At 34.4% G+C, this 18,356-nt stretch overlaps 1 protein-coding gene across 1 annotated transcript; it reads left to right on the top strand.

The window, feature by feature from the left end:
- Window positions 1–917: 917 nt before the first annotated feature.
- si:dkey-192g7.3 (uncharacterized) lies at window positions 918–7,516 on the top strand. Its single transcript, XM_053497437.1, has 6 exons — window positions 918–1,033; window positions 2,981–3,021; window positions 4,725–5,045; window positions 5,178–5,219; window positions 5,667–5,767; window positions 6,077–7,516. The coding sequence occupies exons 1-6, from the start codon at window positions 1,026–1,028 to the stop codon at window positions 6,131–6,133; spliced, it is 570 nt and encodes a 189-aa protein (XP_053353412.1). The 5' UTR covers window positions 918–1,025; the 3' UTR covers window positions 6,134–7,516.
- Window positions 7,517–18,356: the final 10,840 nt, after the last annotated feature.

The following is an 18,356-nucleotide window of genomic DNA, read 5'->3' as shown; positions in this document are numbered from 1 at the left end:
AACTGCAATGAGCAGAAAATCATTTCAGAACAAACACCTGCCCTTAACATGTCAGGCCTTAAGGTGGATTGGCTACGACAGCAGAAAACCACATCATCTCCCACATCTATCAGCCAAAAACAGGAATTTGAAGCTAAGTCTACTCAAGGTTCACCAAAACTGAACAACTGAAGATTGGAAAACTCCCAACTGATATTTTATCTTTTATCTTTAAAAAAATAAGGTAATGAACTCTAGCTCTTCTCCTGTATTTACATGGGTTCATGCACTGTGCTGCTGCCACATGGTTGACTGATTGGATACTTTTATCAAAGAACTTGACAGACAATCAAATGAAAGTGTGAACTTGGAGAGGATGTGCAACTGTGTTTAGATGTGACCAAAATGGAATTCATACAAAATACGCTCAACTGATTAAAAAAAAAAAAAAAAAATCACAAAATTTATTTACATGTGTTTTAGCTTCATCAGTCAAGGGGTATCTACAGTGGACCATCTGATCCACATACAACTTGACATAGGTTTTTTGCCTGATGTCATTCCTGATGCATACCTTTTTTAACTGTGCTTGGGAGCAGCCCTAAGAAGCAAGTGGGTGTATTTTGAACCCACGAGTCACCAAAGCTCCAATTGGTGTACATTGGGTGTATTTTGAAGGTCTACGAGTCACCAATGCTCCAAAATATACTGTACTCGTGTCCAAGACGTTCAGATCCTTACACCTGCATGTTTTTTTTTCTTTTTCCAACACAGCTGCTTTGAAAATAGAATGTTCACTTTCTGTCTTTTAATGCTATTTCCTTCACCTGTGAGTGGTTTTGAAGTTATAGTTGATTGGTGTGCTTGAGTGTCACTCCATGTCATTAAAAAAAAAAAACTCCGCCTATGATAGTGAACATTTCTAGATGAGGTATTATAGATGTGGCGAAAGGCAGTGCGTTTAGTATAGCAGGAAAGTAGCCAATAAAAAAGGAAGAGAGAGAGAGAGACCGCACAAGGGAGCTGGACACCGCGTAAACACAGCAATGTCAAGGTTTGTCCCCGGTATATTTTCTTTGTGTTGCGCTTGTTTTATATGTAGTAGATTTAGTCAGGGTGTTTTGTACGCTTCGTTGCGCATGTCTTTACGTGTTTCCGAAGTTTAGTTTTGTTTTAAAGGATCCGTTGAAATCACTATTAGAAAGCTCAAGACTTCTCACAATAGTATACATATGACTCAGTTAAGGCAATTTTGTCTAAATGTACAGTGTGAAAGGAGTCCGGGTGTTTTACCTCCATTTCGGAACAGAGAAGTGGCATTGCACATTCTTTAATGGCGCCTAATCGAAAGTGACCTCCCTTTACAGATGAACTAGTCAGAAGTGGGTTAAACGTGGAGAAGTAGACTAACAGAAACTGTAGGCGAAAAGACTTCAACTGGTACAGACAATCAAGAAATAAACATGTTTTTGATTCAACATATTTTAAACAATGAAATTAAATGTTCAGTATCTTGAATAGTTAATATTTGTTAATTTGTTAATATTTGTTAATATTAGTTAATTGTTCAGCATTTATAGGTCCCCATATAAATGGCAATTAATGTGTGATACTGCTTTGTACAAAAGGTCATGGTTTCCTCTTGCCTAATCACATCTGTTGAAGTACGTGTTCAGATTACACTCAGATGGATGATACGTTATTACCTTTTTTTTTGTACGTAGAGCATGGTGCATAAAAAGTGGACAGTCTGTAATGTATGTATGTATGTATGTACAATATATAATACCTGGTATGCAGCGGTGTGTGTGTGTGTGTGTGTGTATGTGTGTGTGTGAGATAGAGAGAGAGCACATTTGAAAAAACTTATTCAGAGTTACTTGCCTATGTTTTTCTGAACTGATTCATGTGCTAAACATTTCCGTTCTAGTTAGCCAAACAAAACCAAATAGATCCACTGCCCTACTGTTGCAGCACAGAAAGAAAAAAAAAAATACTAGTCCATGGCTTGGTCTTTGGGAATCTATGGGCTAAACCAACCTAATTCTTAAGCCCTTGTCATACAATATTGTGTTACATGCAAATATATATAATTTTTATATCCATATTTTTTTTCTTTCAAACTCCTAACTGATTATCACTACAGGATTAACTTCTAGGACAGGAGAAGCAACAAACTGGAACGATTTGTAAGGCAGAGTTAGTGTCATGAACCCGGATGTCAAAACAGAAAAGCGTTTCAGATTTCTGTTAACTTGGCATACCACAAGCTGATACCCAAACATACTAGCATACCAGGAGAAAACCAATAATATTAGAAAACCAAGAAGATTTCAACAAGGATAGGTTTAAGAGTGCACTTAAAGATAAAAAAATATTAATCCCAGAGGGAATTTGCTGGTCACATGCTTTAATAGATGTGATTAGGCATGAGGAAACTCTGCCCTTTTGTACAAAGTAGTCAACACTGCGAACACTGCCATTACAGATTTGCCAACATTTATATAGGGACCTTTATTTACGTTTACGACTTTTGGCAGATACCTTTGTCCCGAGTGACTTGCATTTTTATCTCATCATACATCTGAGCAGTTAAGGGTTAAACGCCTTGCTCGAGGGCCCAACAGTGGCAACTGGAAGCTGCTAGGTGCTGGGGTTTAAACCTGGGACCTTCCAATCAGTAGTCAAATGCCTTAATCACTGTGCTACCTTTCCTGTTAATAATGCTGACGGGTAGAGAGTCATGGACTTAAATAAAACAATGTTCCAAATCTACCAAACACAGTACACATTTGTGCTAAAGGTACAGCCATCTCTAAAACTGGACAAAACATAATGAAACACATGCACACATTCCTATGCACAGCAAACTCTGTTGCATTCATACAGCCTTTCATCACTCATTCAGTTCTGGCTAAACAAGTATCAGGCTATACACCTGGACATTTGACACTAACCTGTTTTTTTTTTTCTTTTCTTTTTTTTTTCTTTTTTCTTTTAGGACTGCTATTGTGGTGTGGATCTTGGCTATGTCCCACATGGGTAAGCCACTACTCAGTTTCAGATATTAGATTTATGATTTTCTGGGTGAGGACTTGAAACCTAAACAACAGCAGTGGATTATTTGACGCTCGTTTAAATAATAATGGTAATTGAGAAAAAAGGGTAGATAAGTGTTAATATAAAGCATCACTTCTACATCTGTCTCACAGTCCAGTGAGTGAAAGTCTTTTTCCCAACCAGAGTTACACTATTGAATTCAACATATAAGAAGTAATATTAGATAGTTGTATAATGAATCATCCATTAGGTTTAAAAAATGTGGAAGGGAAGGAGTGTAATTTAACTAATGCAAAAATTGCTATTCATTGTATGAAAGGAAGTAATCTTTGTAAAACCAAGATTCTTGAAGTGAAAGAAGAACAACGTTTGACACCAAAAATTAGATGTCTGAGAACTGCTTTAATTGCTTTAGTGGTGTGTGTGTGTGTGTGTGTGTGTGTGGGTGTGTGTGTGAGTGTAGAATAGTTTTGCCATCCATATTGAATGTTTTGCCCATTTTAACCCAATCTCGTGCTTGATTAAATTAATCAAAATAGATGTAAAATGTAGCATGATGAATCCCTGTATATTCGGGCAGTGTGTCGGTCGCACTTCCCTAGAAGTAAAAATCATAGCTTCTAGCATAGGCTTTCTATTCTTGTACTGGGAACTTCCATTAACTCTTTGTGTTAGTGTATTTTAACTATGTAACTATGTAACCACACATTCAGTGGTTTATAGTTAATTTCAAGGTATCATAGATTTAGCTTCAGAATCAATTTTTTTCCCCACTATCTCTCCTCATAATACTTTCTGTGCCAATGGATGGCATTGATTCCAGAAGCAGTATTCTTCTATGCTCATGATTTTTCTTTATATGCTTTTTGTGAACTTCCTTAGTGGGTAGATCCCTGAAGCCCAGGTTCTTTTATTTTATCAGTCAACACACAATTACAAAATGACTAGCTCATGTAAGTGCATGTTTTATACATGAGGCCTTTAGGTTGGGATTGCAAGTTTGGTTTTGTTCGTCTTTTGTGGAAATCACACATTATTGTAAAAAATTTGTTTCTTTTCCAAGTCTTGTCCGGACTGTTCCCATTTAATTTCATTTACCAAATACATTTTAAGAATGTCAAATTTAGAGTGAGGTTTCTAGATGATAGTTTTTAGGTTGTCTTAATTTGATTTGTATTAAGCCTGATCAATTTAATGATAGTTAATGAAAAAAAATTAAATGTCAGAATCAAGGAAATGTTAGCTCGAGGGAGCATTTGATTGTTTGATAGAATAAAAGTCACAAGTTTGTTTTAAGATAATAATCCCAACATTCACAAGCCTGATCAAGTTAATGCTTAATAATAAGTCTGATCAAGTTAATGATTTTAATAATGATAGCAATAATAATAATAATAATAATAATAATAATAAACAAGTGCAGTTATGGAAGAGTGAGAAAGCACATCACACATTTCCTAATCAGCTAAATTCAAAAATAATAATTTGTCAATGAATAAGAAATATTAGAAATGAACTCCATAATTTTGATCATATATCTATATTCTATCTACAATTACTTCATTTACTATACTCAGTTACTGATGGAGAATTAATCCTGCAAAAGTTTTGCTTTTATCACAGTTTCCATGTTTTTTATCTGAATTTTTTTTTTTGCTAAATCTTGTGATCTCTTTATGTTTCAGACAGCGTAGCAGCAGAGTCAATAAAGAATATGACTGCCTCTGTTGGGCAAAGCGTGATGTTGCCATGCCCTTGCTCTGAAGATACTGAAAGCCTGGTATGGCAGATTGGCGAGGAGATAGTGGTGAACCATTGTTGTGAGCTGAATGATACAATAAATGAATCCTATCGAACCAGGACCCAAGTCTTTATGTCATTTACCAAAGGAAACTGCTCGCTACTTCTCCGTGATGTGTCCTTGAATGATTCGAAGACGTTTACATGCTACATATTTAAACATACGAACATCCTCAAAGACCTGCATGTTCAACTAACAGTTAAAGGCAAGCCATTAAAGTTTAAGGTTCTTTAAATTATAATTTAGTGCACAGGTTGATCAAACAGCACTGTATCATGTTGAGTAGAAATGCTAAATGACTGGTGTGTAATGTAATGATATTGATTTCATTGTCTAGATGCTATCCCCAACCCTAGCCCTCTCAGCCATTCAACTACAAGTGAGTACAGTATCAGTAGTACTGTCATTAGTGATCATTGATTTTGATTTATTTCCTATATGAATGTCTGTCTTATTTAGTCTATAACCTAATATGGCCATATCTCTCCCTTAGGGTTTGTTAGTGTAATAATGATCCTAATAGTAACTGAATATGATAACATCTAAAATAAAACTGTTACAAAAATATTTAAAACAGAAATCTCTTTCAACAATAATCCTGATCAAACATTCACTAATATTCTGAGAAAAAAACAACAAGCTAACACCATCAATGTTATATTGGATTATGAGTGTTGATGAGTTTTATTTTATTCTGTGTAGTCTATTGTTCTGTGTTATTTTATGTAGCACCAAAGCCCTGGTGGAACATTGTTTCATTTCACTATGTACTGTACCAGCTGTAAATGGTTAAAAAGGCACTTAACCTGACTTGTACCTCATACAGGTTTTTCTGTTGGAGTTCCCTTATCACTGATAGTGGTTCTGTTGGCTGTCCTGGTTGTGACTCTTCTTATCAGAAGGCAACGGCAGAAAAGACCAAAAATGGTACAAATTGTTTAATTTATTACATATTATGACTCTACAAACAAGGCTCATAACAGGTACAGTCATGGAATATGGACTGTTTTGAATGACAACTGCAAAGTTACATACTGTTTAAAAAAAAAAAATTAAATTATCATTAAATTGCATATCATAAAATTTCATTTGATTTCTTTCTCAAGGAACTTACTTAATCTTTTTCTGATTTCTTGTCACCAAATACTCATGTAAAACTTAACTTTACCTCAAACCCTCATTTTATAGCAATATATGTATAACAATGGCTAATTAATATTTTTTGCAATTTTGCAGGTGGTAATCCGAGATCCACAATCAAAACTGCCTATGATGGATGTCACTCATGTGTGACCAGTAACACAATGCATATTGGGTGAGCCAATAATTATGACATGACCTTACTGTGAAGACCGCTTGGAAAGTGAGCTGATCACCAACACAGGGCATTAGAAATCTGTAAACATGCAGATAATTGTTTCTACTATTGTTGATCACTGTAATACATATCCCTTGTGTGTATACATGTATATATATTTTAACAGATTCAGATTTATATGCATTTAACTGGCAAATACCTGCATTCCAAGATACTTTATAGTATCTGAATTAAAACACTTCCCTGGTGGCTCTTTTATGCAAAGATTCAAATAGAAGTGAGTTCAAATAGGTAGCTCTATCCTCACAAGACTTACAGTAGCGGATATACATGCTGGCTTTCAGCCTCCCTGGTTGGTAGCTGTCCTAATATAAGGAAGATCTGACTGGAAATTTGTCTACAGAAAAAAAAGTGAGCTGTCAGTGGAGATGAAAGTGTTGCAAGACAAAGTATATAATCAACCAGAAACAGAGCAGAGATGTAGCACTCATATTTTTGGATTTCATAATGAAAATCACTTTTCAATTAGGGTTTAACATATTTCCTATCTCTGTCGTATCAAATGACCCCGACCATGGTCAAATAAGGGCTGTATTTGTGCTATTCAGAACAGTGTGTATGTAGGTGATGTATATTTATAGAAAATAAATCATTTTAAAGCACATTTCTACACATTTGACTTTGCAAAAAAAAAAAAGGCAGCAAAGGCTTGCTGGGAATATACAAAATATATAATTATACACACATTTGTCAAATTGTACTTGAAATTTAAGTAAGTTTGACTTTTCCTGAGCAAAAAGCCCTAAACAGGAAAAACAAGTATGTGTTGACATCTGAAATTAATAGGTTCCACAAGATGACAACAGGGGAGCATTTTCAACACAGTTATTACCTTAGCATAGCTTATTACCTTATACCTTTTAAACAACAGAGAATGCAAGTAGACTGTGCAGATAAACTTGTTTAAACAAGGAGAATGATTGGCTCCACCCTGGACCTCTGTATCAGCTGCTGCATAATGATCTACTTGCCACTTATAGTTTCAAAGGTCACTGGTGCTTGATATCGCCCCTCTATACACTATTAAAGGGATACAATATGTGTAAAATATTAGAAGGCCATCATGTTTTATTTAGTGAAATGATTTTGTTATATACAGTTTGGGTAGTGATGACACGCAACTACGTTACTGAAATTTCTTCTGCACTCAAATCTACACCTGGCTTGTTTTCTTTTGGTGTATTTGTATTTTAATACTCCCTATGGGATATTTTGCCTGCTTGTATTTAATACAAACACAAGTGTGAATTGTATGTTCATATAGCTGTATTACTAATAAAATTTACAGTACTTTTCTATATTTGTGTCTGTTAATTGGTCTGATATGACAACACTAATGACACCATCCTTGTTAATTGAATAACATTATCAATTATATACTAGTAATCTAGTGAGAGGCTGCCCTTGATCCTGTGGAGATCAAGGTCTGGTCTGATCGCACAGATAAGCCAATGCAGCAAAACTGCTCAAAAATGTAAATTATAAAAAGGTATTAGAACGCTCAGCACATCGCGGCCTGACATAAAGGGGGCTAAGGAGGCAAAAAGTTCAAGGTTGTTGATCCGGTCTCCAAATTCCCCAGATTTTAATCCAATCTAGCATCCATGGAATGTGCTATACAAAAAAATTATCCACATGCAATGAAATGACAGTAGTGTTAACTTCCTACTTGACATTGTCAGACTGCTCGTCTGCTTCTATGTTAATAAAATGTGGATAAGAAACTTGAAAAGAAAAATGCTTGACATTGCTTTTTTAAATCAAATGCAGTGTTTTTTGTTAGCCATATATTTTATGTATTGCTTCTGTTTGAACACATTCTTCTTAAAATATAAATATTTTACCTGCCAAAAGAGGAAATCAAATCCACACACCTTCCTCATACATTGAAAAATCCCTGACGCAAGGGTGCGCATGTGTGTGTGTGTGTGAGTGTGTGTGTAAAATACCACTGTGTTAAACTTCCTAACCCTAGGTTTTGCTTTTAGGGAAAGCACCAAGTATTTTTGTTCCATTCACTAAGTGGTTTTGGAAACTCCCTTTCTGTACAACACTAAAACTGGACTTTCACAATATCAATAGCAGTATGTTATAATAATTATTAAATATAAATGCTTATTATACTGTAAGGGTCAAATACAGTATGTACTTAATAGCCATTTTCTTCTCAATAAATCACTCATTGCAAGGAACAGCAGTTATTGTTACCCTCCTGGTTAAAAGTTAAAATCAAGTGTACAGTACGTACTACTTTACAGGTCTTAGATTTTGTGCAACCCCCATATCCGGTTCACATCTTCTGTCTTTCTATAAACTAAACATCCTGTTTAACAGCTGTTTTATCAGCATGATGATAATTTTGTGATCATTACTCAGGTTCAGGTTTCAACACTTTTTGTTTGTTAAAAGAGAGAAATTTGTGAGATTTTTGTTTAATATGTGTACGCCATATATGACAGATAACTCATTAGACATGTTATTCCTTCTTTTAGTATTATGTTTTATGGTCATTTATGTAGATTTCATCATAAATAGGCGAAGTTAGAACCTTTAATCATTTTATGTCTACCAACACAACGTTGAAGAAGTTTAAAACAATAGAATACTGTTTATGATAGTAGAATGATATTTAATTTCATTCTTTGGCTCATGCATTTTTCCTTTGTTCTATGATGAGACAAATTCAAATTCAAATTTTATTTGTCACATACACAGTCATACACAGTACGATATGCAGTGATATGCTTAGTCATAGGCCAGTCTGGACAGAACATGTTGTGGTATGTGGGGCAAATCATTGTAATACGAAAATTAATTTGAGGGTGAAGTTACCAAACAGGAAAAGAGGGCACATCACCCAGACTGTTACATACATTCCTACCAAATTTTGTGAAGGTACTCTTGAGGTAACAATTTTTTTTTGTCAAACAGAACGTCAGCCATGATTTTTGAGTTCCAACCCCACAAAAATATTGCTTCTTCTGCTGCAAAACTTTGGATCACTGTATTGTCAGAACAAATCAAACAAAACTTTCTTTTGTTTCTTGGAGTTCAGAAAGCAAAATGACTCATCCATAACAGAGAAACAAATTGAATGACAAAGTCACTAAACAGGAATTGAGTCCATTCTAAGGAATGCTTTTACTTGTCACTCCAATATTTGCAAATATGGTATCTTTAGAAGCTTGAGCTAAAAAAACAAGTTTAAAGTTCAAATTCGTCTTGGGTTTGTTGCCAATGATTATCAGTACGACTAAATATTGTAAGTCGTCCCCAGCAATCCACTTATAGTGAGCCTTTGGTGACTGTTTTTAATGTGATTGAGTATGTTTCTTTCAACGTAGTATGCATTGTTTGCTGCTCTGTCTTCAATTTTACCCAGATTTACTAACACACACTGCACAGGGACTGGATTTGTTTTTCCTTCCATTCCCTCTCATTCCCTCTGCAGTGCTTCATGTGAATTTATTGCCACATTCATCTCCTTCTCATGACGCGTAGAAATGTTACCACATACTTTTAATATGTGTGAGTTGAGGGATTAAATGAGGTATGCAGCAGTGACCAAACAAAACAGAAACACAATAAGCACTAACTATTCGCTATTCTGCGTTAGCAGCAAAACTCTGAATAAATCAGTTTAGATGATGTTCTATTACGTGATGTGGCATTGTTTGAATTTACTGTAAGCTGTAAGTTAGATAGTGTACTGTTATCATTTCATATGGACATTATATGTTATTTACATATTGTACTGTAACCATAGTTCAGGAGAATCAGACTTTTTTTCACCCCAAATATCATGTCAAAACAACAGCGATAAGATGAGTAGTACAAACATTAACTCTAACAGGGAAAACCATTTAAATGGTTCATGGCACTGATTGCATCTAGTCATATTGAATGTCAGGACAACAATAAGATCACGAGTGAGGAGAACCACAACACAATTGGTTTCCTGACTGCTTCACTGAACCATGCAGCTTTGTAGAGGTGTAGATTTTAATGCTATAGATTTTAACAACACTTTTCTGGGACATTACTCACTATTAACACAACCAACTTGTATTCTGGCATGTGCTAGACTGGTATTGGTTGTCATGTGTGTTATGAAACTCTTGCAACTGCCAAGATAATAACAGCCAAGAAATTTATTAAAATGACAAACATGATATAAATCTGTAGTGTTTAATGTAATAACCCCACAGCCATACACATTTTCTACAACTGTACTATTACATTAAAAGCTGCAAATTTGTATTATGTTTGTGAGTTGTTATTATGTTAGCAGTTGTTATAAGATAAAAAAAAACTACATAAGATCTAAAATCGGTAAAATGATACAAAAAAAGAAATGTACAATTATTTCCATACATTTTGTTATTAGGCCTGTGGTACTGTAACAACAACATTTAAAGAAGTATAAATGAATGATCAGTCGTATGAGGCTGTGGTTTGGTTTGGGGAAGTTGAAAAATAGACGTCACGATTTAATGCGTCTGTATACGCGAAATAAATGCGATGTCTGATTTCACAAGGATTAATCTGCCTTTGCCTAACAGTTTGACAACTTTCATTTCCCTGTCACAAGTCAGAGGGTCACATGATTGTTCCTTTCTGTTAAGGTTAAATGATCTTAATGGTGCTTTCATTTGAGGCTGTTTTGTATATCCTTTCTTTTATTAAAAACTCGGAATGAGTTTTGCAGTTTTTTGTGCTGTTTAAATTTTGAAAAGTTTGGAAAAAGGCGGCACAATTTTTATTTGGAATAATATTTTACTAAAAAGTGTTTTTTTTTCTTTGTAGACTCAGACAGTAGTGTCCCCAGTTAAAAATATGTTATGGGAAACTCAATTTTTAGAATCTTTAAAACATTTTCATACTTAGATATGACAAAAATATAACGAGGATACTCTGCTTAACAATTTATGGTAATACAGTATTTAATTATTAGTTTTGATTTTAACCATCTTGTCAATTTTTTTATTTAGCATTATTTAAAAAAAATAAAATAAATACATAGTTGTTATATGTAACCCAGTGCTAATCAAAACGCTAATTATTTTTATAAAGTCATTTTATCACCTATTTGTCTCATGTTTATAAATTAACATAAGACAAAAGCTAAAATACATTACTGGTGGAGTATAAAAGCTGTGCATTTGTACAGCATACTCAATTGGTCTAAGATAAAATGACATTTGAGATTAGCTTGTTTTTTTTTTTTTTATATATATATTCTCAAAAATGGGAACTGTTGAAACAACCACTAATTTGGTTTCATGGAAACTATGATACAAGCATATCTAATCTCTTGGGAAACTACAGAATCACAGATTGTTACCAATCATATCAAGTAAATTTTTAAATACATACTAGAACATTGGGTACATTGTACGGTAGATTTGTGGATGTTCTGACCTGTTATTATTTCGTTCTTGTGATAGTAGATAAAAATATGGCATTTTGGTGTTTGGGGCTTTGAAATTGAGCGGGGCCAAGCAGCATGAACACTGATACCTCACTGAAGAGGAAGTTATGGGTAAATTAGCAAACCACAGAATGCATAACGCAGCTACGCATGTTCCGCTGTGCCATTACCTCTGGGACCGAAAGACTGGAAGTTGTAGGTGGCATGTGATAAGGCTTGATTTTAGGGATTGCAGAATCTAAGTTCTATCAAAAAACTTTGGGCTGACTAAGTTTGATTGCAGACAAAGCTGGCAGTCTACTGTGTTACGAACCTGAATGCTTGACGTGTCCCTACGTGTACACTTGAGGGAACATTGTGTGATTGACTTGGGGATGTTGTGAAATTTCTACATTTTTTAAACATCAGCATGTATCAACAGTGCAAAATTTCTTTACAAGTATTATTTTCATTTAGGGGAGAGTGGGCTGCCCAAGATAGAATTAGACTGATAAATCTACGTAACCCTATTACGTAGATAATATTTTTTAAGTCTTTGAGGAGATTTTTATACAGCTTTCAATGTTTTGTAATGTATGTGTTAAGATTTTTGCATTGTACTTCTAAATTTTGGCAGTAGATGGCAATGTTGTATTAGGGTGGGCTTTGAAGTGGTCTGGGCTAGACATGCAGCTGCATAAAACCAGAGACATATAGTACAGACCAGTTGTTTTATGGCCTTTATTGAAGTCAACTACGGTATACATATCAAATAACTATATGGTGGTGCTGTTCTTGGTCATGTTGTAAAAATACAAATTGTATTGTTTCCAAAGACAAGTTTTCCATTTCCCCCCTCATAATACTGTATGTAACCAGCTTGGAGATAAATTTTCTGTTTTCCTAGCCACAAAACATATTTGCTGAGTTTGGGCTTTTTTCATTCCCTTTTAAATGTCATATATCTGTTCTTCAAAGAACATATGCTTTTTAAATAACAGTTACCATATCGTGCTTCACATTACCACAATATATAATAATAAATTAGATGTTCCTTGTTCATGTGTGCATTTTAATAAGGCTTACAGTTACCCACAGATTAGATTTACAAGAAAACATATTGCAGCTTATACATGCTGAGACAGCAAAAGTTTAGGCCAGAACTGGTGAAACCCAGGGCCAATGTCCAGTACAGTTTGTGGATTTTTTGAACACAGGTGATTCAATAAATCTGTTAATTGTCATATTGGTGCATGGTACTATTTACTTTAAGCCATTCAAGCTATTGATTTCTTTATTTACTTTCTTTCTTTTTTTTTTTTTACATTGTATATTAATATTGAATACACTGAACTTATGGCAGAACAAATATGAAATAATGTAGCCAACAAAAATGTATGAAATAACCCAGGATATGTTTTATATTTTCAATTATTCAAAGTAGTCATCGTTTGCATCGATGACACACTCTTGCCATTCTCTCAGTCATCCTCAAGTGGTAGTCACCTGGAATTTAACAATCTTAAATGAGCTCCCAGTGGTATTAAGTACTTGTTGGCTGCTTTTAATTCACTCTGCAGTCCAACTCATACCAAAATATCTCAGGTGGATTCATATTGTGTGATTGTAAAGGGCAGGTCATCCGATGCATCACTTTATTACTCTCCGTCTTGGACAAATAGCTCTTCCATAACCTTAAATGGTGTTTGAAACATTTTCCTGTTGTAAAACAAATGATGGTCCCACTAAGTGCAAATCAGATGGTATGGCATTTTCTTGCAAAATGCTGTGGTAGCCATGCTGGTTAAGTGTTCTTTCAATTGTCACAAACAGTGTCACCAGCAAAGCATCCCCACACCATCACACCTCTTCCTCTATGGTTTACAGTGGGTACCACGCTTACAGGAACCACATATTCAGAAACCATTTTTTTTCACTCTCTCTATGTCTAACAAGGCCATGGCAGTTAGAACCAAAAATCTAAAATTTGGAGTATTCAGATTCAGACAGAGCTTTCTACAGATATAATGTCCGTTCCTTGTGTTTTTTGACCCAAACAAGTTACTTCTGCTTGTTGCTGTTGCTCAATTCAAGCATGAAGGCCTTACTCTTCTCTGAACAGTGGATGTCTAAAACATGTCTTTAAACTCGGAAAAGCATTTATGTGGGCTATAATCGTATGTGATCTAATTTAATACTGGTTAGAGCCTGGGAATTCCAATAAATTCATCTTCTTCAGTAGAGGTAGTTTTAGGTCTTCCTTTCTTCTTCATGAGAGGCAGTTTCACTATATTTAATAGTTTTGGCGATCAGACAGATTGACTGATCTTTATTTCTTGAAATAATAATGGTCTGTGTTTTCTCTTTAATAAACGGGGTGATTCTTTGCTAAAACGGAATTGTACAGTAGATGAAGCAACACTAATAAGGCTGTTGACTGTCCCCACCCTTCCCACAAATAAACTTTTGACAAGGCAAATATTTGAAAACCATTCCAGGTGACTACCTTCTAAATGAGATGAGAGAATCCCATGAGTGTGCTATTATCAATGCTAAATGTAGCTACTTTGCAAAAAATATAAATCATATTCTCGGTTGTTTCTGTTTAGTACATTATTCCATATGTGTTCTTCCATAGCTTGAATCTATTCAGCATTAATGTACAATGTTGAAAATAATAGAAATTAAGAAAAACAACTGAAGAAGAAAGTGTGTCTGGTACTGTATGTGTTTTTTTGTTGTTGAAAAGTTACACAATAAATTTAGTCAATAAGATAAACCTGTGACTTATCCTTCTGTTGTCTTTTATCCAGGTTCAAAGCAATAGATTAAGCAATGAGCTTAATAAGTAATAGATTTTGGCACTGAACCTGCTAATTTGATCAAGACAATAATTCAACAGTCATTTAAGCAACTGCATTAATTGTGATGATTGATAGAAAACCTCAGCTATTTAAACTGGGTGTAGTTCACACCTATGTTTCGCACATAAGATATATAATACCAGAATCTAAAAACAAAACATTAAACTGTCAGCATAAATGTCATGATGGTATGAAAAAAGAGTTAACAGGTGGTACTATTGGTATCCACCTCTGTTTTGCCAATTTTAAGTCCAATTTTATATAATTTGGGTTATTTATTCCTCTTAAATTAACTTCCTTCTACTGTATGTAAAGAATGTATATACTGTCCTTAGAGGAATAACCCATACCTTTCAGGTAAACCTTAATATTTGATCAAAAAATCTTGCCCTCCTGACTTTCACCAGTGTTCAATTCAACTTGCTCTTCTAAAAATATGGTGTATGTTTTGTATTTTAGTGTTTGGTCTTATAAATATACAAGTTTTTGTAATACTTTCTTTATCAGCTCCAAATGTTCTAAAAATTAATTGAGTATATTTGTGTTACAAGCACAAAAGTAATGTGTAGTCATTTTGGGTTTATAAGTAAGAACAGACAGTTTTTAAAAATACATAAAAATGATAAACAAATTCTAGCCATTAAGTTTGTAAACATTTTAAAGAATACCACTAAAATGTAAAAATACTACTAATAATAATCTGTTAAAAAAGACAAACAACAAATCCTGGTAATTGTGGTTGCCAGAACTTTACTAATGTAGTTTATTGTCTGCATATTTATATATAAGGACACTAATGCAAATTGAAATTAAACTTTTGCCATAAACACTGGCATCTGCAAAATGTGTTAGCATTTTTAAAAATGTAACAGCTTATTTCAACAACATTGAATATAATCATAACATATTGCTCAGACATACTGTAGATGATACTCCAAATTTAACTTTAAATTTAAAAAAGTTAAAATAATATTCATATTATAACATAACACAAGTCAGGCTTGTTAAGGCTCTTCATGTGCCTATACCAAGCAGAGTGTTTTATCTACATACGGCATACACTGCCCATTCCCCAGACTCTAGTCTCACACTTTAATATTTCATTGGCATTCTTGAGTTGAAATCCTCCATACAGTCTTCTCCAGCACATCCCAAAGGCTTTTAATTCAGTTATGGTCAAAGAATGCTCACAAAACCACTCTTTATATTCCCATACTGTACCTTCAGGGGAAAAAAACTCCATGCTGTGATAACCTGGACGTTCAGTGCATTCTTCTTTTCATGCCACATAACATTGCTGGGAGTAGAGCTCAACAGCTGAAGCAACCCACAATCATAACAGTGCCTCTAGAGGCTTTTGCAGTGGGCACTATGCATGCTGGGTGCATCGTTTCATGCACTTCTCGTCTCTCCCTGACATGCCCCATCACTTTGTAATAGCGTCAATCTGGAGTTATCAGACCACATAACCTTTTTCCGTTGTATCTTTTGCTCATTGAAACAGTTTTTTCCCAATTACCATGTGGTTTTCTTATGGACACACAGTCATTTAGTCCAAATCCTGGGATTTGCTCTCATTTTAATTTAGTCGACCACTGAAACGCTTTGTAAAGTTGCATTGTAAACAAATCTATAGTAGAAGCACAGCTATGAATTTTCAGCTTTAGTTCACCGTTATGATATTTTATTTTGGCTAATGGCTCAAAATTATTCTTCCAGGTTTCAATAATTTTTGGGCCAGCTTTTTCACAATTAGCTTTCTTCTGTGCGTTATGCAGGCCAATTATTTGACCCTTCTGAGACAATTACATATTTTTGTTTAAAAATAAGAAGCTACTCACTGCATTGGTTAGGATTAAAAGAATTGTTGCTTACTGAAACATATTAATCACTGCACTAATTATTCAATCAAAGCTCTTAAATATTTGCCTATTTAATTCCAAATGGCATTTTTTTGGGCTGGCAGTGTATAAATGAACAAATCAGAAAAAGTAAAAGAGGTAATTACACCACTGCACAAAACACAACCAGTATGCTAATGAACTTATCAAGGACTGTGAGTAGGAGAAAGTCTATGCTGATTTGATTATAGAGGCTGTCTGAGAGTTGTCTGATAACCTAAACACCAGGTTAGGATAAACAGTAGTCTTGAGGACAAAGCAGGCATACAAAACTCCACAAAACTTTATCCAACTCCACTGTTGACATTTGAAGTCTAAGCATACACAGGTAGTGCATCACAAATATAAAAATAAAGAAAAAAATGGATATGGATTGGAGAGAGTCAATGACCTCAAGTGTTTTCAAGGTCTTCTTATAAAGCCAATAGGTAACATTCAGTGACTACAGATTGGTCAGTGCTGGACAGCAAAGAAAAAAAAGAGAGAAAAAAACATGCTAAAAAAAAACTGTTTTGAAGAAAACCAATTAGTGAATACAGACAAAAGAAGAACAAAGAGTGTCAGAAACTCAATACATCATTTAGTTTCATCAAGATCTAAAGCACAGCTCTAGATGTCAGATTATTTAGTTGCTAAGATTTTAAAGAAATAAAGATTCCAAAATAAAAAAAGTTTTGCATGAATCATGTGATTTACCCTTGAAAGGAAAAACATTAACCGATTAAACAGATGAAATCAAATATGCCTTTTGCTTGGTTGAAATGAATCTGCAACACGGCAGCACATTATGGATAAGATTGTTGACAAAGCTCTACCAGAACAAATATTTAACAAGGAACACTTGTTAAAACTCAAGATTTAAAGAACTTTATCGATCCCAGAGGGAAATTGCTTTGTCTTGGTCATACAGTTGCATTAACTAAGACAAAGCAATTTCCCTCTAGGATGTTATCATAGAGTTGTAGTTAGATTGTGATGTTGCTCCCAAAACAATTTTTAAAAGTTTTTTTTTTTTAAATAAATGACATTATGATATTTTCAATAAATATTAAATAATACACTGCTTCAAATACAATCACAGAACAGCGGAATATGAACCCATACTTATAGCATTTACAAAGCTTAATGTCTGAAATGCCTGAAAGAGTTTAGATCCCAGACTGGAGAACAGGATGAACACAACAGCTTCCTGCACATAGTGCATGCATTTCATGTCTCTTTGTACACAAACAGTCATCTCTCTGTAGCGTTATACCTCTGTTTAATTTTCTTTTAAAAATATAACTGTAAAGCGCACCATAGGTCCCAAAAGCAGAAAAAACATCAACCACAAGCAGGAGACAGGAAAATTATTCATTTGTAAGCAGCCATGAATGAGGAAAATGACTGGATGAGTGCTCACAATTTAGGCTCGTCAACTATACTGTAGTATCCTATATAGCTTTAGTACAGACACTATTGTAATGTAATATTGTGTTTGCACCATATCCAAACTGCATAACATCCTGTTTTTTTCAGATGTTAACTGTTCTCAGATGTTAACTGATTTTTTTCCTCCTGTTTAATGGTTTGGTAAATTTCAGTTGCATTTTGTGGTACTCATTGTTTGACAGTGTCATTTATGTGCATTTACTAGTATGAACAGCATGTTCTACAGGCTTCAGTGACTTTAAGCTGGAGCCTTGGATTTGAGTCCTGATCAGCAGTATAACGGAAAATGCCTGGCCTATAAAAATAGCATGGACATATTTTAGTTGAAAGATAGAAAAAAGAAATTACATTATTGTTGCATAAAAAAATGTAGGTTGAAATTTGAAGGTTATTTTGAAGGTATGGAGACTTTTGAGACTTTTGGAAAGTTAGGCATAATAGCGCAAGTGTTATACGCAATAATGCTATGTGGCCAAAAAAATTCATTATTTTTGGAGGTGAATCCATATTACTGCCATCTAACCCTGCATTG

The sequence above is a fragment of the Clarias gariepinus genome, chromosome 5 (assembly GCF_024256425.1).
Source record: "Clarias gariepinus isolate MV-2021 ecotype Netherlands chromosome 5, CGAR_prim_01v2, whole genome shotgun sequence".
NCBI classification, from domain to species: Eukaryota; Metazoa; Chordata; class Actinopteri; order Siluriformes; family Clariidae; genus Clarias; species Clarias gariepinus.
This window is presented reverse-complemented; position numbering and strand designations above follow the sequence as displayed.